At 35.6% G+C, this 19,129-nt stretch overlaps 5 protein-coding genes across 7 annotated transcripts; 3 read left to right on the top strand and 2 right to left on the bottom strand.

Moving 5' to 3' along the window:
- Positions 1-302: 302 nt before the first annotated feature.
- Positions 303-4,439, top strand: LOC120259345 (cationic amino acid transporter 9, chloroplastic). The gene is made up of 8 exons (XM_039266934.1): positions 303-570; positions 1,262-1,671; positions 2,021-2,197; positions 2,417-2,641; positions 2,734-2,910; positions 3,004-3,240; positions 3,609-3,698; positions 4,053-4,439. Exons 1-8 carry the CDS (start codon positions 324-326, stop codon positions 4,212-4,214), a joined length of 1,725 nt encoding a protein of 574 aa, XP_039122868.1. The 5' UTR covers positions 303-323; the 3' UTR covers positions 4,215-4,439.
- A 1,163-nt stretch (positions 4,440-5,602) lies between these two features.
- Positions 5,603-6,214, top strand: LOC120258064. The gene has a single exon (XM_039265407.1). The coding sequence runs from the start codon at positions 5,603-5,605 to the stop codon at positions 6,212-6,214; it is 612 nt and encodes a 203-aa protein (XP_039121341.1).
- Positions 6,215-6,817: 603 nt separating this feature from the next.
- On the bottom strand, positions 6,818-13,583 carry LOC120258897 (peroxisomal acyl-coenzyme A oxidase 1-like). Its single transcript, XM_039266362.1, has 14 exons — positions 13,408-13,583; positions 12,858-12,966; positions 12,559-12,620; positions 11,932-12,141; positions 11,583-11,670; positions 11,335-11,497; positions 10,499-10,697; positions 10,045-10,242; positions 9,234-9,365; positions 8,345-8,465; positions 8,052-8,162; positions 7,795-7,864; positions 7,421-7,604; positions 6,818-7,306 (listed from the first exon to the last, which is right to left on the bottom strand). Exons 1-14 carry the CDS (start codon positions 13,543-13,545, stop codon positions 7,097-7,099), a joined length of 1,995 nt encoding a protein of 664 aa, XP_039122296.1. The 5' UTR covers positions 13,546-13,583; the 3' UTR covers positions 6,818-7,096.
- A 2,036-nt stretch (positions 13,584-15,619) lies between these two features.
- On the top strand, positions 15,620-17,680 carry LOC120258898 (hexose carrier protein HEX6-like). 3 transcript variants are annotated; one of them, XM_039266364.1, is made up of 3 exons: positions 15,620-15,924; positions 16,062-16,366; positions 16,467-17,680. In XM_039266364.1, the coding sequence occupies exons 1-3, from the start codon at positions 15,789-15,791 to the stop codon at positions 17,550-17,552; spliced, it is 1,527 nt and encodes a 508-aa protein (XP_039122298.1). In that variant the 5' UTR covers positions 15,620-15,788; the 3' UTR covers positions 17,553-17,680. The 3 variants fall into 3 exon arrangements, with proteins under 3 accessions (XP_039122298.1, XP_039122297.1, XP_039122299.1); XM_039266363.1 differs by having other exon boundaries at positions 16,062-16,384; positions 16,467-17,679; XM_039266365.1 differs by having other exon boundaries at positions 15,854-15,924; positions 16,019-16,384.
- A 29-nt stretch (positions 17,681-17,709) lies between these two features.
- Positions 17,710-18,599, bottom strand: LOC120258063 (transcription factor DUO1). The gene is made up of 2 exons (XM_039265406.1): positions 18,385-18,599; positions 17,710-18,315 (listed from the first exon to the last, which is right to left on the bottom strand). The coding sequence occupies exons 1-2, from the start codon at positions 18,597-18,599 to the stop codon at positions 17,772-17,774; spliced, it is 759 nt and encodes a 252-aa protein (XP_039121340.1). The 3' UTR covers positions 17,710-17,771.
- Positions 18,600-19,129: the final 530 nt, after the last annotated feature.

Genomic DNA, 19,129 nt, shown 5'->3' with positions numbered 1-19,129 from the left:
CAGTGCGTCCATTATTTAACAAGACGACCTGATATGTTTTGTACGAGCATTGATTGATTGGTTTTTTAAACATATAAATATTTATTGCTTTTAAACATAATCCAAAAATTCCACATTGAACCCATTTTTTTAATATATATATATATATATATTGACACATGCCATTTTCTGATTGGTTGACTCTGCCACTGTACTCGTACTGACCCCATAGCGGGAAAGATTGTCTTTCGCTGAGCTAGACCTAATCTCGAGGCACTCGGACGGTGAGATCGGCGTACGCCGCTTGATTTCCGTATAACAAAGAGCCTTGAGTTCTCCGACGCATGGCCACAAGCTCGCTTTGTCTCATGGGCGGTCGTCGCACGAAGACTTCGTTCTTCTCCGGCTTATGCTCGTCGGCACTCCGGCGAAAGTCCTTGCCGGGGGATGATAGATCCGTACCGCCTCTCCATGGGGAGGGTCTGGTACGCCGCCTTGGCGCCTTTGAGCTCATCCTGATCGGGATTGGCGCCTCTATCGGTGCTGGAATCTTCGTCGTCACTGGTACTGTTGCTCGAGACGCTGGACCCGGTGAGCATCGATTGGCCCTCTAAGTTTGGTTTTTATGGAAGAAATTTTGCATCTTGGTTGTTGTTATGATCAGAGTAAGCCGTAGAAAAACGTTGTTTTTGTAAGGCAGACCTTTTGAAATTCGTGGTAATTGGATTAATTTTGTGCCAATTTTTTTAAAAATAAGCTTCATTTTTCGTCAGAACTTGGAAATTTTCATGCCAAATCTTGGTCCATGCTATGGTATTTTTGTGGATTTACTTGGAATGATCCGTCTGGCGTAGTTATATAGTGAATCAATTATTAAAGAGTATGTTAGCAATTTACTTCATCTTGTTAGGACGAGGCAATCCGTTTTGTTGTTATTTTTTCAAAAATAACTTGCTTCCTTTTCTTTTAGATGCCGTTTAATTCTTAAATGAAGGTAGTATTTGGAATCTTGTTAAAATTTCCAGGTTTGTGAAACTATCTGGGGGTAGAAGAAAAGAAAACAATAAGGGAATAGTTGGCTGTGGTTTGATTGGACACAGAAGATAAGATTGATAAATAATTCAAAGAAAGTGTAATATGATACCGTGGTATATCTCCTTATTTTTTTGTATTTCATCATCTACCATTGTAATTTGTTCTTTATGCTTCCCTTTGGTTATTCAATGAACCTATCCCTTTTATTCCTTCTGAAATGCTTATTCATCACTTGGTATTATTGAAGGTGTCACCATAAGTTTTATACTTGCTGGAGCTGCGTGTGTGCTCAATGCTCTCTGCTATGCCGAGCTATCATCACGCTTCCCGGCAGTTGTTGGTGGAGCATACTTGTACTCGTACACCGCATTTAATGAGCTTACTGCTTTCCTTGTTTTTGTGCAACTTATGCTGGATTACCATATTGGCGCTGCGAGCATTGCACGGAGCTTGGCTAACTATGTCGTGTCATTTTTGGAGCTCTTTCCCTTCTTAAAGGCCCACATGCCAAGCTGGATTGGACATGGAGAAGAGTTTTTTGGAGGTGTTATGTCAATCAACATACTTGCTCCAATTCTTCTTATAATTTTGACTGCTATTCTTTGCCGTGGTGTCAGAGAATCATCTGCAGTTAACACAATTATGACAGTAACAAAGGTAGTCACTTTCAATCTAGTGTGGTGAAAGCATTATCAGATTTATTCTCTACATGCCTTGCCAATGTGGTTCTGTGTATATCGGACCATGTTTGCAACAATTCTTAGAAAAAACGCTGAACCATTTTTTTCTAACCTCTGATAGGAAGATGTTTAATCATGCTGCTATAGAGCCATTATTTGCAATTTTGTTTTGCAATTTTTTTTCAACTATATTTTTCACTTGTCAACTAAGCATAGAATTTCATTAAACTTAGAATTTCCAGGTCAATCTAACTGTTGTTTACAGGAAGAAGTTATTGATCATCTTGCATGATTGACCAGCTGATGTGATAATTATTTTGCCGCAGGTAGTCATTGTAATATTTGTTATCTTGGTTGGAGCTTTTGAGGTGGATATGTCAAATTGGTCGCCATTTGCTCCAAATGGTTATAAAGCTATTGTGACTGGAGCAACAGTAGTGTTTTTTGCGTATGTTGGATTTGATGCTGTTGCTAATTCAGCTGAGGAATCCAAAAATCCGCAGGTAGTGATGGGAATGGACTATATGAGTATTCTTAATTTTTGTTTACACTCAAGTACTCTAACTATGGTTGTACTCATTATTTGTTTGTTTTGTTTCTTCACAAGAATGGAGTATCACTCAACCCTTCTCTGCATAAGTTAGACGGATATTGCTCTTCACTCACTATTCTTGAACTCATTTTTTTTATTCTCTACCTTGCTTTTCTTTCATTTGCTTCAGAGGGATTTACCCATTGGTATCCTTGTGAGTCTGCTGACATGTGCTATATTATACATCGGTGTCTGCTTGGTGATTACTGGAATGCTGCCATATCAAATGCTTGGTGAAGATGCCCCTCTGGCTGAAGCTTTCATTGGCAAGGGTTTAAAATTCGTTTCTGTTTTGATTAGCATTGGTGCTGTTGCAGGCCTAACTACCACCCTTCTTGTTGGTTTATATGTCCAGGTGAGACCATAAGTCTTTTAGTATGAATCTATGATGGTCATATACTAATATTGAGTGGATCATGTGATTAATTGTCCGTTAAATCTGCACAGTCTCGCTTGTATCTTGGCCTTGGAAGGGATGGTTTACTGCCATTAATTTTTGCAAAAGTGCACCCTACCAGGCACACTCCCATTCATTCACAGATCTGGGTTGGTCTTGTTGCTTCTGTCCTGGCAGGCCTCTTCAATGTGCATATACTCTCGCATATCCTTTCAGTTGGTTCACTGGTAGGGTTTTTTGTTATTATACCAAATGATACTCAGGCACACTGGTTTGTCACTCATTATTCTTTAACACAGAGAACTGTTGTGTTTTGACAGACTGGATATTCTGTTGTTTCTGCTTGTGTGATAACCCTACGGTGGAAAGATCAGAAAGCAAGTGTAAATTCTACAAGATGCACGCCAGAATGGCATGAAGGTGTTATTTGTATTCTTCTAGTTGCATGTGGTGGTTTTGTTGCTGGACTCTGCTATCGTTTTAGCATATCTTACATTTTCCTGGTAATAGCTGTACTCATCTCAGTTCTTGCTGCAGCGGCTCTTCAATTTCGCCAAGTGAGTTTGATGACCTCCATGTGTAGTTACTTAATATGTCTCTTCTTGCCTTGGTCATCCTGACCATGGTAATGTTCACTGACTACTATCTTCTTGCTTTTGGAAATTTTATATGTTAAATGTGATGGGCTTAGCACTTACGGACCATTTGATAATTTGGAAGTAAATAATATTCTTTTGACTTTGTCTGGTATACTTTACAATTTCTGAAAGTTACGATTGTGATATTGTCTCATGTTGCTACCCTTATCAGGTATTGTTTGACATTGTTGTTGATACGCACACGTTATATGAATTTTGCCAATATTGGCATACTTGATTCTTGTTGGATATCATCAAGTTTGCTTACTGATTCTTCATTTTTCCAGTCTTATGCAGATCCCCCTGGTTTCTCTTGTCCGGGAGTTCCCCTTCTACCAGTTGTCTGCATTTTTTTCAACATTTTCCTGTTTGCACAGGTACTATTCCCATGTGCTGGAATTGTCGATGTTTGTTAGATAAGATATTTTTTATGCTAATTATACTTCAGAACTCTTTGTTAAGTTCCTCAGGAAATGATGTTGCAATGAGTCTCATCACAAATAAAATGTGTATCAACATCACAAGAACAAAAGAGATTTTCTTTTCTTGTTAACTTGTTAGGATTGAATTCAAAGAAAATATAGATTGTGTGAGTTTAGTATACAATACAACATGGCAATCCTTTTTTTTAAAAAAAAAAAATTTTGGGTGGTAGAGCTTAGATAATTCCTAACATTTCTCTGATGCTAATAATGTTCTAATTGTGCATATATTTTAAAAATTGTTTGCAGCTACATCAAGAAGCATGGGCAAGATTTATCATCCTCAGTTTCATAGCAGTTGGAGTTTATGCTTTTTATGGGCAATATCATGCAAACCCAGTGGGTACAGAGTCTCCAAACTACTCAGATGCATACCATATTACCCCTTCAGAAGAAGAAGTTATTTCTTAATTAAATTTCATTATATGGCAAGAAGAACTCCTGCTGCTTTAGTTTACTCTACAATTCAGCTGAAATTTATCATTATTCATTAGGCATCATCTATTGTTGTATTCTGTAGTATAGTGGGAAAACTTTGTTTAATTAATTCCTGCATATATTGATTCACATTGTAGCCATTCACTGTTGTATAAATAAATTTAGCTTTAATTCAGAGTCTGTTGCTGAACTTTTAAATAGATTGTTCTGAATTACTATATTCTAGAGATGCACATAAAAAATGTGAAATTGAATTCATATATATATATACATATATAGGTTTAATATGTAGATTACTTCCATTGAATTGTATTTTATTTTTTAAATATTACATCCATTGGTTTGATTTAATGAACACATGTCAGATTTTATTCAAAATTTTATTGAATACAACCTTCGTGTTGGCAATGCGAACTTCGGTTCCAATATCAGTGAAGTAATGTCTGAATTTATCTGATATATATATATATATATATACTGCATCACCACAATGACTTCTCAGTTTCATATCTATAAGAAAAGCACAAGTTACACTTGTAATTACAAAGAGAAGATATTCATAAATGTTAAAATAGACTCCATAGGATTAATTGAAAAAAAAAAAAAACACTATTTAATTATTTCCTACTCCACATCATCCTAGAGATTGACAACAATATCAATATATATATATATATAACATTTTTTAAGATATGTAATTAGTTTTTTAAAATCTAGAAACATTTGATTATAATCTAAGATCTAACTATTGCTGTTGATAAAAATAGTGTATAAATTTTATTATTAGTTACTGTTAGGCTATGTGGACTACCGTGTATCTATATGAATAGTGATATTAGATGCAAATCTAACTATCAATGTAAGATGTCTCTAGAGGAAGGCCCTCGTGTATATATATATATATATATATATCTCAAGAGTGCTTAATTAACCCACACATTTGAGCATGCAATGCAGGCATGTATATTAGCACGTAAAGAACTTTGTACCAATCATGGTCTGCTGCCAGTGATAAGAGTTGTTGTAATTCTGAAAACAAATTAACCTTTTTGTGTATATGAATATATGGATGTTCTTAATTTGACGTAGTTAATTAGTTACATGCACGCAATCCATGAGCGTATCTACGATATTGTCTTTCATGGCAAACAACGATTGATGAAAATACGCTGCAATTAATGAATGAATAGCAATATATGAAGAGTTACTTATACCCTCCTCCTTTCAATCCTAGTGCCTTCTCATCCAAAAGGTGCTTCAATTCTCAAAGAACAATATATATCCTCAAAACTCTCTCATCATCTTCATTTCCACTAATAATTAGCATCATTTCTATCCATCAAATTTAAAAGTAGATAGCAATGGTTTCCATCCATGAGACTCTGAATTACCACAAGATGGACCGAAGGCTCTATGAGACCGTTCTAAAGATGGGGCGTTTTCCGGCTTTGGCTCGCAACATTGTGGCTTTATGGATGTGGCTTGAACTTATGGGCATCAATGTTATTCACTACATTAAGGACATCAGTGATCCTTCTTTGCTGCTCAATTTCATCAAGGAAGCAGAGACCATTCTAAACATTATCCGTCAAGCATCACCAGTACTGCCTTTCGGCAATGATGAATTATTGGTGAGTCTGCCATTCATGGCTGGTTTTGCTACTGAACCCATCAACATCCGATTCTTTTATTGTCATAGCGATGTTGTTGTGAGGGGGTTAACATATTTGTTGGATGGAGTTGGCACACTCATTTTCAATGATCATCTATTTCATATGTTGAACGTGTACGAGAGAGCGTTGAGTGTTGCTCATCAGCAAGGGGCGAGACGGCCGGTTATGCCGGAGGAGCTCGCTAGTGAATACAACTCTCGAGTCACAACTTCGCCGGAGGATTACCGTGCTCTATTTATCACGTTCTCCAGACGTTGCACTTTGACAAGGGAGGAGATTGCTCAATATTTCAACGAGTAAGTAGTTTTCTTTTATATATATATATATATATATTGGTAATTACTAATTAATGATGATTATATATATATATGTTTTTGAAGGAGGATGGGGCAGTGTGTGGAAAGGGTGATGTTGGAAAGGACTGCAATGGGTGTGAGTCCAATGTATGGCCGAATTGTGTTTGTGAGTGAAGCACTGAATGAAATACTGCTGAGTGGAGAACGCATAGTGAAATTTAAGATAAATGGAAATGAGGTGTGGGGAAGAAAGTATATCCCAAGGATTAGGCGTGCATAATTATAGATATATATAGCTCTCATGTTCGTATATGAGAGTCTATGGATTTTATTATGAGTATTATTATTATTATTATTATTATTATTATTATTATGGAGTTGAGAGGTGAAAGTCTGCATTATAATTTATATCTATATTTTGTTCCTTTGAAATTTAAAATATATATTTTATTAATTATATATTGATGTGTTTTTTTTTTTTTTTGATGGAATATATTTACATACAAGCACAAGAGGGATCATAGAAGAACATAGACCATCAAAGGTATATAGACCATATTCTTGGATAAACACCACCAAAAAACCTTTTACAATAAACCAAGCAAAATTGAAAAATAAAAGGCAAACAATTTATAATAAGATTAATCAAGTAATTAAGTATATGTATTGAGTACTACATACGTGTTATTTGAACTTGAATATACAAAATAAAATGACAATACCATACCCTGCCCTTGAAAGGGTACTATTATCACTTGTGCTTTTTATCTGAATCTGAGTTCCAAATATTATATTTTTGTATAACAGAAAAACAACTAAAAACGTTCACAGCTCAATCCATCAATCAATAAATGGTTTGATAAGAACACTCTGCAAAGTTCCCTCATCATAGCCTGGAAATTCTGAACTTTTGCTCAAGCACAGGCCGGATGTAGTCATCATAACCATCAGGCACAACCGTGTCGTTAAGTGGTTCTTTCCATGCCGCCTCATACAAGTTAGGATACACATTACCATCGTATCGGCCAAGAACTGAACCCAGGTAATGGTCGGTGTAGTTGAATGCATCAACAAGAGCTACAGCATTGGGACGGACCTGCATTCAGTCATGATCCATGCTACATGAGAATCCCTTGGCATATGAAACAGCCTTGTTTGCTTACTTGTAGTAGGAATTGAATCATAATTAAGCAAAGGTTGCAAGACAGACCTGGGCATAGAGAGATCTGAGCATATCATTTGCTAGAGCACCTTGCTTGGGGGTGATGCAACTGGTTGAAAGGAAATCACCGAGATTCTTGTGAAGTAAAGAGAGTGCGTAGACTGAGCAAAGGATTTGGAGTTGTTCTTTAACTCTTTGTCCTTCAATGTCTTCTTGTACCTTATCAATAAACCTGAAATGGATATTGGTCCAAAGAACAGGTTAGAATGGACGTGTATAAATTGGATGGAAGGAAATCTTCAGCATGATATTGTAAGCGAGGTAAGAAGGTTGTCATATGTTTGACAATTCACCAATCGCAGAATCTAGAATACTGGTAAATTGTCATAAATGAATCTTATAAGGGGAAGAAGAAAGCTTACTTGGACACAATAATTAACTGGCAGTGAGCTACAGCAGCTTCCACCAAATCCGCAGAGAGTGCAGCAAAGCCTGAAGTTAATAAACAGTGAGTCCTCGGACACTTGGGATTTAAAGCAAGCATGTCATGAGCACAGCAAAGAATATTATGAATCATGAAATTGAAGAACCATCTCATGGAAAGAGAACTTAAGATATAGGAATAAATGCAGTTTTAATAAAAAGAAATGCAGTTTTAATAAAAAGAAATTTGAACCACCTTCTTCTGGACTTGGTGCCTTGCTTAGATTTTTGGCACAAGTAATGGCCATCCTGATAGCTCGAGCCTCAAAAGCCTCCAATACAACTGAAGGTTTCAACCAGTCCTCAGCTGCAAAATTAATTAGTATAAAAAGAAATTTTAATTCTTCATACAAAATATGAACAACAGAATGCCATGTGTGGAACATGCAACTCTCCAATAACACTCCTAAATGTGAAAAGTGAAACAAACTTTTTTCCAAGTGTACATATATGAAATTCAAGTTATATTCATCAAAAGAAGAGATGAACCTCTTTGCACATCACAAGCGCACTGCATTAAGTGCTCCACTCTCCGATAGTAAGCTGTTGTGCCAACAGGTTCTTTTCCAGATGCCAGTTGAGAAACAGTCTTCACAAGGAACCTAGCCACCTGCAGGTTAATCATTAGACTTAATCAGAGTACTGGCTGAAAACCAGAGCGAAAGCAAATTCTCAGACGAAGACTTGTTCTGTGAAATACCAATCACATAATAAAGCTTCTGAATTTCACGAATAAAAAGTTCACATACAAAAATCGAAAAATAAACAAAGGCCCTGCTTTTGATTCATCAATCATTGCAGACAGACAATAAACTATATATATTGGCATGGAATAACATCATAAGGCTTAAATCAGATTGTGTTGACCATTTAGGTTTGGAGTAATGACAAAAACAATTTAGCCACAATTTAACGTTGAATCTACTTGACACAAGCAAATGCAATAAAAAGGCCAAATGCCTTCTGGCTTCTCATAGCAGACAATTAGTTCTTTCTCAGCTCTCGTCTCGTGACTGTCTTTTGTAACTTTCAAGATAAAAATAAAAAAATTAAAGATTAAAAATAATTAAAAAAATATCCATAGTTTCAACTATTTTGCACTTCATCACATAGACAATCTTTACTAGATTTTTATAAGCACTCAGAAATACCGTCATAAAAAAATTTCAGATTGGCTAGGCTCAAACTCATACACAGAAGTAGCTGATCTAAGTTTCTTTTGGACAAGTTAGATGACCATAAAAAAATAGTTCTGACTAAAAGATTAGCAGTTTTTAATAGTAATAAGGAAATAATGTCATAGTAATCAGGTAATAACATGTTTTGTCAACAATTGTCAACAAGAAATTCAACAACATTGATACAATCAATCACTGACCTGCAACAATAAAACAACATTATCTCCTTCGTAAGTGCAAGAAGGAACATAAACTGCAAAAAGTTCAGGTAAACCACTGCTGCACAGATAGCCATGGCCACCACATAGTTTTCTACACTCTTCAATTCCATCCTGAAATCAAAATGGTTCAGAGAGAAATATATCAGCAATGTATAAAAGAAGTTGGCAATCAATATCCAGATAATATTAATCCAAAAACATGTCACTTTATAACAAACCCAATCAGACAATAAGCGAAACAAGATATCAGAACTAAATCTAAAAACACGGTTTGGGTTCCAATTAGAGAAGTTATATGGAGATTAAAATTGTAATTTGCATATCTTAAAGATTAGATTTAAATTGCATGCTGACAGACCGCATATTGGATTACAAGGATCACATCCAAGACATCAAGTTGGAACTAACTTTAAATTCATTAGAACATATTAGGTCAAATTGGTATAATCAAATAAGCAAACCTTAACAAAAGACTAGCCTATTCTGGCCAATTAACTTGACAAAGTCAAGGCAAATGATTAGTGGTTATTATGAAGGCAATACAAGGTGCATGGTTGAGAATAATTTAAGTCCGTGTAAATGAAAATTAAAACTATTTAACTAAATGTTCATTCACCAACTTGCAATGTAAAAACAAAATTTGGAATGTAAAGTCCATAAATCAGCCCATGAGATAGTAAAAACAGAATGCAACACTTGAAGTAAGATAAAGCATCTAAAGAACAGCAAAAGCCTGTTTGGGGCAAATAAGATACAAATAGAATTTGGAGAGGCATGCACAATTACTTACAGCTGTCACAGAGGTTGTCAAAGACTTCAGACCAGCAGTGCAGGCATGTGCCTCTGGCAACGTGGAAAAGTCATTGGCTTGCAATCTTTGTGTAACATCCGTGTAGAGCCATTTCAACCACTCCCCCACAAACCTAAAAGCATAGGCTGAAGCCAACAATGGGAAGAGCCTGCTTTGCTGGGTTTTGTAATCAATCACCTAAAGTAGGGAAGATCACATGATAAACAACAAATTAATAAAGAGAAGCATACCATAACAGTTGAACAATCAGGATTATTGCTCATGTACCATGAACTTTTTACTTGTCATATATAGAATTCTCATTACTAAATTTATCCTCAAATATGATACATAGGGGCAGTTTGAGAAATGAACTTGCAGCTATTGATAATACTTGTACATTTACCAAACTCAGATACATATAAAAGAAAAAAATTGGTAACGGCAATAATACCTGCAACTCAGGACCCCCATCTTGTGAGCCAAATTGTCTGCGGACAGCACTATATCTTACAGCAATGCAAACTGCTCTTGATAAAGCATTTGAAGCATCTGCCACAATGGTCTGGCGCACATAAACCATTGTTCCATAAACCAGTTGCCTCGGGACATCAGATTGCAAATACTTCCCCTCCTTTGTAACCTGTGAAACCCTGCACATAATTTTTTTTTTTTAAAAAAAAAAACACTTAATCTTCTGTAACTGACCATCAAGTTCAATCACAAAATAAGTCAGTTATCCAGATGTATGCTAGTATTCATCACATATCTGCCTCTGAAAATATTGCGTTGCTGGGCTGTCAATGAAATGATTGTACAAGATATCCATAAGGCAAAACTGCTTAAATTCATATTTAACAAGAGGCCACTAACAGGTATTAATAAAAGATATCGCCAGTAATTTTGTTCCCTTGGACCCAAATCTCTTATCTAACCAGAGAGATGGACCATCAAAATCTCAAATCCTTCAATTTCTCAGCATTCATTGCCTCAAATTTGAAAATCATCTGCATAGCCGAAGCTCCAAGATTCTCACATCTCAGGACTAGTGTTACTTATAAATTTTATTGGCTAATTTATCAGACTAAAACTGGAATCCAGATCACTACTTTTTCTCTCTTCTTTCCTACCTCCAATCAAGTGTTATCTTTTTGCTTCATTCCTTTTTTTTAATATAAGCCAAGTCTTATATTCAATAAAGTAATTGTGAATGTAGTAAAATAGTTTCTGGAAAGACTTGTGAAAATAAAGTGGGCAATAACCAGATACACATAGGATGAATAAGCATACCGCATCAACATTTGATCTCTCGGTATGCGAACATGATCAAATCTTAAAACACCATTATCCATGCTATTGTATGCTCCATTTCCAAACTTTGTTCCAATATCACCAACAGTGATACCAGGAAGAGGTAAATGGTCATCCAAGCTTCTTAATTGGACAATGAAACCTGAAAGTTTTAATAAAATTAGTTGCTAATGCTGTAGAAAAAGATCATAGTTGTGGCATAACTTTAAACAATATAATATTTATACCATGGACACCATAATCCCTTCCATCCGTGAGTAAACGAGCATAAACAACTGCATGGGTAGAAACCTTCCCTAAGCCACCAGGCCACCACTGGTTACAATAAATGAGCATTATAAGACAAAACAATAGATAATATAACCATGCTATAGTCCTAATCTTCTCCAAAATCCTTCAAATAAAACTCGCAGAAAAAGTCAATATGGGCTAGAAAGCAATTTCTGGGAGTCCCCAATAAAAACAGACATGAAGAAAGGCCAGATATGCAATTTAACAAATTAGATTGAACCAAAAACCAGGTACAATTTTCAAGAAATTTCTCATATATTTTTATGGATGATCAAAGCAACATACTTTGCTTGCAGTAAGGGTAGGACTATGGATGATGAATTCTTCAGATTTAGGATCATAAGTCGCAGTCGTTTCAAGCCCTTGGACATTTGAACCATGACCAAGTTCAGTCTGCGCATAGCAGCCAATTATTTGCATTTTATAAGCCAAAGGTAACCACTTTTTATGCTGCTCCTCTGTCCCTTGTCCTTTAATAGCAGGCACAAACATTCCCTGGAAAAAAAGAACTCCAATGGAGTTGATCAAGATTTAAGCATTTATATCAACATGAAACAATTAATTGCCATCAATAAGAGGTCTTGTATCGATGGCAAAATACATAGTGCAGAAATTAACTATAGAACACTTGAATACATGTTCAGGAATTTTTGGCATGCTGCAATTGGAAGGTTATCAATATTGTGGTATGAGGGAAATTTAAAAAAAAAAAAAAAGTGGGGATAAATTGTTTGTAAGTAAACATTGATAATGAACTGGAAATAAGGAATTTGCTTAAGTAAAAACAAAAGTAATGATGATGATGATGTATATATAATAATAATGAAATTCAAACAACACATACATATATACACAGGCAAACAATATATACAATTTACAAGTACAAAATCCTTGAGAAGTAACAATTCATACCCAATGGAGATCCACATAAGAAGGTTCATCCACATAGAACCTTAACCTTGATGCTTCTTCTTCTGTAGCAATTAAACAACGTAAAATTAGGAACTGAACAGCAGCATACCTTGTGAAAATCAAAGATCTTTTGGACAAACTCATTGCTAAAAACTAAGTGTGAGAAATGAGAAGCTTGAAATTTAATGATAACATATGCAACATAATGAAAATTTAAGTAAAACGGGGTTATATTGTCGTGTGCTAAAAGCTACATGAGGTTGCATCTTCCACATTGCCTTGGAATATGAAACATTTACCAGTGAGACGGAGTTCATTAATGCGCTTCCAAGCATGAGCTGCTTTTCTGAGGGTATTGTTAAACAAGTCCTTTCGACTGAGTGTTGTCCTGTCATCTTTTTTGAATACCTGTTTGAGAAGGAAAACAATCTTATTACTATAAACTCAATCGAACACAATCTCTATTCAATCTAAAGCCCGCACATTCAAAACCCTAATATTTTCCTGGATTTGGACTAGAATAATACAATCAAACTACGAAAACAAATTAAACATATTGTACTTCTTCTTGTCGAGAATGAACTCAAACCTCAAATTTCAATCCATTATCTAAATTGCGTACAAACTTGAAAAAAAAAAAATCGCTATTACATTGATTACAAAACAAACTTCAAATTCAAGAACAGGGAATTCAATGAGTAAACGGAAATAGGATAAAATCGAGCTCAAACCATACATTAAAACAAAAAAAAAATATTTTTTTAAAAAAAACACACACACACGCATACAAAAAATCATCCAAAGAACAAGGAAAAGACAATCCAGAGAAGAAAAAAATTCAAAACTTACAGGATCACTAGCGACGAGGCGAGAGATACGGTCGGAGATCTCCAATGCGTGCTTAGATCCCGCCCAGACGACCTTCATAGCTTCAACATCGAACTCCGCCTTCTTCCTCTCATGCCCCAAGTGATCAACCCTCTCCATTGCTCCCAAATTCTCCCAAAAGCAGAAATTTTCCCAAATTCAAGACAAGCAAAGAGAGCGACTCCTCTCCAAACCCAATCAAGCAAGCATTTATATAGACCAACGATTTGACCAAACTACCCTTAACCTTTATCCAAATATAGCATGTGTTCCACGTGGAACCCGTAGGGCTTTTCTGTAAATCACTCAGATGATATCTATTCCTAGATATGATAAACGTTATCCACTTTTATTCAAACAAAAATACATACATACATACATATATATATATATAACATGAGCTTCTAGAAGTCTTCTGATGTCTTTATTGACAATAACCATTAATGGCATGCATTACATGAGAGAGCTTAACTTAAGAACAAATTTGGTTACCGACCAATATCACTGTTCCATCACACATGACTTCATGCAAACTGACAAGATGATAGAACTAATGTAATGGAGTTCAATTTGACATCAAGAAGAGAAATTTCTTTTTTTCTTCTGAGAATTAGAACCAGTTAATTGGAAATTAGTTTCGAATGTTTGATCTTATCTTTGTATAATGATATGTTTAAACAGAGGACAATTAATAGAATCTGCAGAAAGGTTCAGCTGATCATGTTTTGTCTTCTGAATTCCTTAACATGTGAAACCAATGGACAAATTAAGTTCTTCATACATGGTGGCTTGATTCCATGAAAAACATAAAAGATTTTTAGACACTAAAAGTTTAAAGAATAAACTTTTATAAAGCAAGTATAATTAATTTTTTTATAAAAATGGATAAAGAATAAAGTACACTACAAATAAATAAAGAAAACTAAAGTTCTCACCAAAGCTAAGGCACAAAAACTATAATGAAAAGCAAATTAGGAAAACACAGTAAAAAAGATAACAGTCTAGTAGACAAAAGCTACTATATGGGAACAAAGATTTACACAATCTGAGAGCAGTTACTCTAGAGCTTGATCAAAGCAAGTACTTTGAATCCTATGATTCCAATGCATGTGCTTTCTTAATTAACAACGTTGCAGAGAATTGATGTATTTGGATTATTACTGCTAGAAAGTCAAAATTTCAAAGGACAAAAACATTATTATCATTATTATTATATGGTAATTAGCAGTTTTGAGCAAAATTTCATGATATTTGAGTATACTTGCGACCCTACCCTAAAGGCCATCTTTATTTGACCATGTTTTACCTTGTGAGCTTCAGTCCAAATGTTGGGCATGTGATATAATCTCAACTCTCAAGTTTAGGACATCAACTTGATATTTAGACTTTTTATATTATTTTGGTGATTAATGTGCACTGATGTGTTAATGATTTGGTTTTTGACAAAAACAGGTGCTACCCATAAAAGATTCATTATGGGAAATAAATTAAAAAATAATAACAATGAAAATGATATATTAAAATGATTTTTCATCTATTGTACAATAACACTGTATTATTTTACTGTTCGTGTTTTGATTTAATTGCAAGTGTATCTCCTCTTGAGATTATTGGATTAGATCCCCATCACTTTCTAAATGAAAATTATTTTATAGTCAATTTGTCATGATTTTGATTCCAAATCACCATTCCGAGTGCTATCTTATATAAGAAAATTATATCACTTCAGTTAAGTCATTAATTGGCTGTCCTGTTCTGATTATCAAAATCAGGCCAGTGGAGCAAATGGTGTTTTTTTTGGTGGTCAGCCAATATATAAAAAACAATAATAAATAAACAAATAAACTTGTTTGTCTATCTTTCTCTAAAGATCTCGCTTTAAACATGTGGTCAAATTTAATCTAATTTATATATTGCAAAGCTTCAACAGTAAACTTTTGTTATTAATCAAGATTACTCAAAGGAAAAGATAAAAAGAATTCCCATTTAGTCCACTCTGACAAAAAGTGCCATTATAGAATCTTAACCACATATTTATGATGAGAATTTATGCTTAGACCTTTTTGTATAAAGTGGATCATGCTAGACTTTTATTAATTTATTTATTCACAGCATAATTCTTTATTAACAAAAGCAGAAAAAACAAAGGCATACCAAAAGGAACAATGTGAATATGAGATTGGCTTTAAACTTTTTATGAGAGAATATGATGAAGATGATAACTATGGCAGTAAAAATGGCTGCTCTTCAAAGTTTCCACCACTCAACAGCTCAGACTGTGTGAGCTGCAGTGAGACAAAGTCTAAACCCAACAAATCTTTTCTTGAGTTTTTGAAGAGATCTTTAATTAGAAGCCATCACTCATGTCATCAAGCTTTGCCATCACAAGCAATGAAAACACAAGAAACTACAATGGCAGAATCACACTCTTTGTGGTTCTCTCTTGCATTGTTGCTTCATCTGGTGGCTTTCTTTTTGGCTATGACATTGGAGTCTCAGGTCTGAACTTTTCTCTCTCTGTCATCTTATCTCTTTACATATATAACATACACAGTTCTTAATCACTCTGTTTTGTTATGCAACTTTAAAACAGGGGGATTTTAATCACTCTGTTTTGTTATGCAACTTTAAAACAGGGGGAGTAACAGCCATGTCATCATTCTTGAAGAAGTTCTTCCCAGAAGTTCATAAAAGGACACTAAATAGAACACAAGGTGATAATTACTGCAAGTTTAACAGTGAGCTCTTGACGTTGTTCACATCCTCACTCTACCTCTCTGGACTCATTGCTTCCTTATTCGCTTCAACGGTCACAAGAAAGTTCGGCCGGAGGATGTCAATTCTCATCGGTGGAGCAGTGTTCTTGGCAGGTTCCGGTATCGGTGCAGCCTCTGTTAATCTTGAAATGCTCATTCTCGGCCGTGTTCTTCTCGGCATCGGTGTTGGTTTTACTAATCAGGCATTGCTCTGTTATTAGTATGCTGTTGTTTTTTATCTGTTTTTAATGTCTTACTGAATGCTTATGCTTTTTTTTTTTGAAGGCAATTCCTGTGTATCTGTCAGAGTTAGCACCACCACAGCACAGAGGAGCATTCAACAATGGATTTGAAATATGTGTTGGACTTGGAATTCTCTTTGCAAACATTGTTAATTATGCAACTCAGAAGATAGAAGGTGGTTGGGGATGGAGAGTTTCACTGGCCATGGCTGCACTTCCATCTTCCTTCCTCTTCATTGGATCAATCTTCCTACCTGAAACACCCAACAGCATCATCCAACACACTGGTGATATTCGAAAGGCTGCAAACCTCTTAAAAAGGATCCGTGGCACCGATGACATCCAAGCCGAGCTCGAAGATCTCATAGCCGCGGCGAATAACACTGCTTCCAAGCCTTTTTACACCATCTTTCAACCAAAGTACAGACCTCAACTTGTTATGGCAATTGCCATTCCTAATTTTCAACTGCTCACAGGAATCAGCTTGCTTGGATTCTACTCCCCAATCTTATTTAGAACTATAGGTTTCAAGGAGAGTGCTTCACTGATGTTAACTTTTTTCACAAGGATAGCAGCAAGCCTTTTCAACATCATAGTCATGGTATTGGTTGATAGAGTGGGAAGAAGACCATTGTTTTTGGTAGGAGGTGTGCAAATGATAGTTGCTGAGATGGTTCTTGGCATTGTGCTTGCTACTCAGCTTGGAGATCATGGTGGGATGAGTGAAGGCTATGGATTTGTGGTTTTTGTCATGGTGTGTGTTTTGATTGCAGGATTTAGTTTGTCATGGGGACCATTTGGATGGTTGGTGCCCAGTGAAGTACTCAGTTTGGAAACAAGGTCTGCAGGGCAGAGCATCGCTGTGGTCGGAAATTTCACTTCAATCTTCGTCTTTTCGCAACTCTTACTTGCAATGCTTTGCCGGCTTAAATATGCAATCTTCTTTTTTTACGCTGGATTGGTCTTCATCATGACTGTGTTTGTTTTCTTATTTCTGCCGGAGATGAAGAATGTACCATTGGAGAGGATTGATCAATTGTGGAAAGAACATTGGTTTTGGAAGAAGATAGTTTCTGATGAAATGCAAACCCATGCAAATTCAGAAACTAGCAATGTAGATTGTAAATAGAACAAATTAAGAAGTTCTGTAACTTGATTTCCACTACTTAATGTTGGCTTGTTAATTCTCATTAAATATCAAGTTTGATACCAATACAATCAAGAACAACAGAAATAGTCTGACTTCAAATAACAACAACAACAACAACAACAACAACAACAACAACAACAACAACAGCCACAACAACAACTACAACAACAGAGAGACATGTATTGTTCTAGCTTAGAGCTACCATGTTGCAGAAGATGAAGTTGGAGGGTGGTCCAAGTAGTCGAACATATCAGCAGGGAAATCATCGAAAAAACCATCAGGTGTCTCAGAACTTTCATTCTCCTTCTTTATCCCCTGCTGTCCAACATCAAACTCAAAATATGGCAACAACCCATGAGGAACAAATGACTCATCATTGAAACTCATATCACGGAATCCAGGCATCATCTCAGAGCATTCAGGCATGAGTGGAATCTCAATGTTATCATCAAAGTAGTGAAGATTGCTACATTGCCCATCACAATGAGGATTTGGTTCAAAAGGGAGCAACAATTGTTGAGAAGAAACAGTTGAATTTATCTGCACATTTTTCTCTGATTTTGTTTGCAGTGTTGTTGTTTTCAGTATCCTTGCAAGTCTCTTCTGTCTAGTACTCCAGAAATTCTTCACATCATTGTCTGTTCTTCCTGGCAAATAAGTAGCAATCCTCGCCCACTTGTTTCCGAACCTCGCCTGCAAATCAATCACAATGTGCTCTTCCTCCGGAGAAAACTTACATCCTCTGTACATTATTAGATCAATATAAGTATTTTTTTCGACATTAAAAGAAAGCCGATGATGAAGTACTAACGTTTTGAGGTCTGGTTTGAGTTTGTTAACCCAACGAAGACGACAAGACTTGCCGGTTCTTGGAAGAAGACCTTTAGAACGAATTGAGCTCCAGTCTCTTGGTCCATTCCTGCGAACATACTCCATTAGTATTTCATCTTCTTCTGCAGTCCATGGTCCTTTCTTCACTATTGCTCCACTTCCCACATTGAACTCATCCTTCACTCCCCCCTGCATCACTGGTAATACACCAAAGAAACAACTAATGAACTTCATGGCTTTGTTTGATTAGTTAACTGTTAACAATAATGACACAATGGGAAACACAAGATTAAGAAACAAAACTGAAAGTAAATAAGATAAGCATTGTTGATGATTGTGGAAAGTGTAGAGAGTTTCTTAGAATTCTCACTTGAGGGTTCTTAGTTAAGAAACAAAGAAAGCAAGATGAAGTTCCTCTTCTCCCCATTATCTATCTATATAACTAACTCACCCTAAATTTTCTCCACTCTTTGTAACTAACTCCCCCACTCTGCACACTATTGCACGTGTGTCTTTCAAATTCTTTGGTTTGGTTTACTTGATGTGTTTGGACATGCGCAGTGTCTTTTTTTTAAAAAAATTATAATTTTTGTATTTGTTTGATCTCATGATGGTGAAGTTAAATCCTTTATTTAGAATTTTCTTGTGAGATAAAAATTTATTTTATCTTTTTTCTTTTCATCCGTTGGCACCCATGGCTTTTATCTAATATATCTGAATTTTTT

This window comes from Dioscorea cayenensis, chromosome 4 (assembly GCF_009730915.1).
Source record: "Dioscorea cayenensis subsp. rotundata cultivar TDr96_F1 chromosome 4, TDr96_F1_v2_PseudoChromosome.rev07_lg8_w22 25.fasta, whole genome shotgun sequence".
NCBI lineage: Eukaryota > Viridiplantae > Streptophyta > Magnoliopsida > Dioscoreales > Dioscoreaceae > Dioscorea > Dioscorea cayenensis.
This window is presented reverse-complemented; position numbering and strand designations above follow the sequence as displayed.

Bases quoted from the DNA above. Each gene is read 5' to 3' on its own strand.
- LOC120258063 (XM_039265406.1), bottom strand. From the start codon at position 18,599: ATGCAGGGGGGAGTGAAGGATGAGTTCAATGTGGGAAGTGGAGCAATA. The intron at 18,316-18,384 runs GTTAGTACTTCA...AATAATGTACAG, and splicing joins CTCAAACCAGACCTCAAAAC to AGGATGTAAGTTTTCTCCGG.
- LOC120259345 (XM_039266934.1), top strand. From the start codon at position 324: ATGGCCACAAGCTCGCTTTGTCTCATGGGCGGTCGTCGCACGAAGACT. The intron at 1,672-2,020 runs GTAGTCACTTTC...ATTTTGCCGCAG, and splicing joins CAATTATGACAGTAACAAAG to GTAGTCATTGTAATATTTGT. The intron at 3,699-4,052 runs GTACTATTCCCA...AATTGTTTGCAG, and splicing joins ACATTTTCCTGTTTGCACAG to CTACATCAAGAAGCATGGGC.
- LOC120258897 (XM_039266362.1), bottom strand. From the start codon at position 13,545: ATGGAGAGGGTTGATCACTTGGGGCATGAGAGGAAGAAGGCGGAGTTC. The intron at 11,671-11,931 runs GTATGTTGCTTT...TATTGTAACCAG, and splicing joins CTACCCTTACTGCAAGCAAA to TGGTGGCCTGGTGGCTTAGG. The intron at 11,498-11,582 runs GTATAAATATTA...TAAAACTTTCAG, and splicing joins AAGGGATTATGGTGTCCATG to GTTTCATTGTCCAATTAAGA.
- LOC120258064 (XM_039265407.1), top strand. From the start codon at position 5,603: ATGGTTTCCATCCATGAGACTCTGAATTACCACAAGATGGACCGAAGG.
- LOC120258898 (XM_039266363.1), top strand. From the start codon at position 15,789: ATGTCATCAAGCTTTGCCATCACAAGCAATGAAAACACAAGAAACTAC. The intron at 15,925-16,061 runs GTCTGAACTTTT...ACTTTAAAACAG, and splicing joins CTATGACATTGGAGTCTCAG to GGGGAGTAACAGCCATGTCA. The intron at 16,385-16,466 runs GCATTGCTCTGT...TTTTTTTTGAAG, and splicing joins GTGTTGGTTTTACTAATCAG to GCAATTCCTGTGTATCTGTC.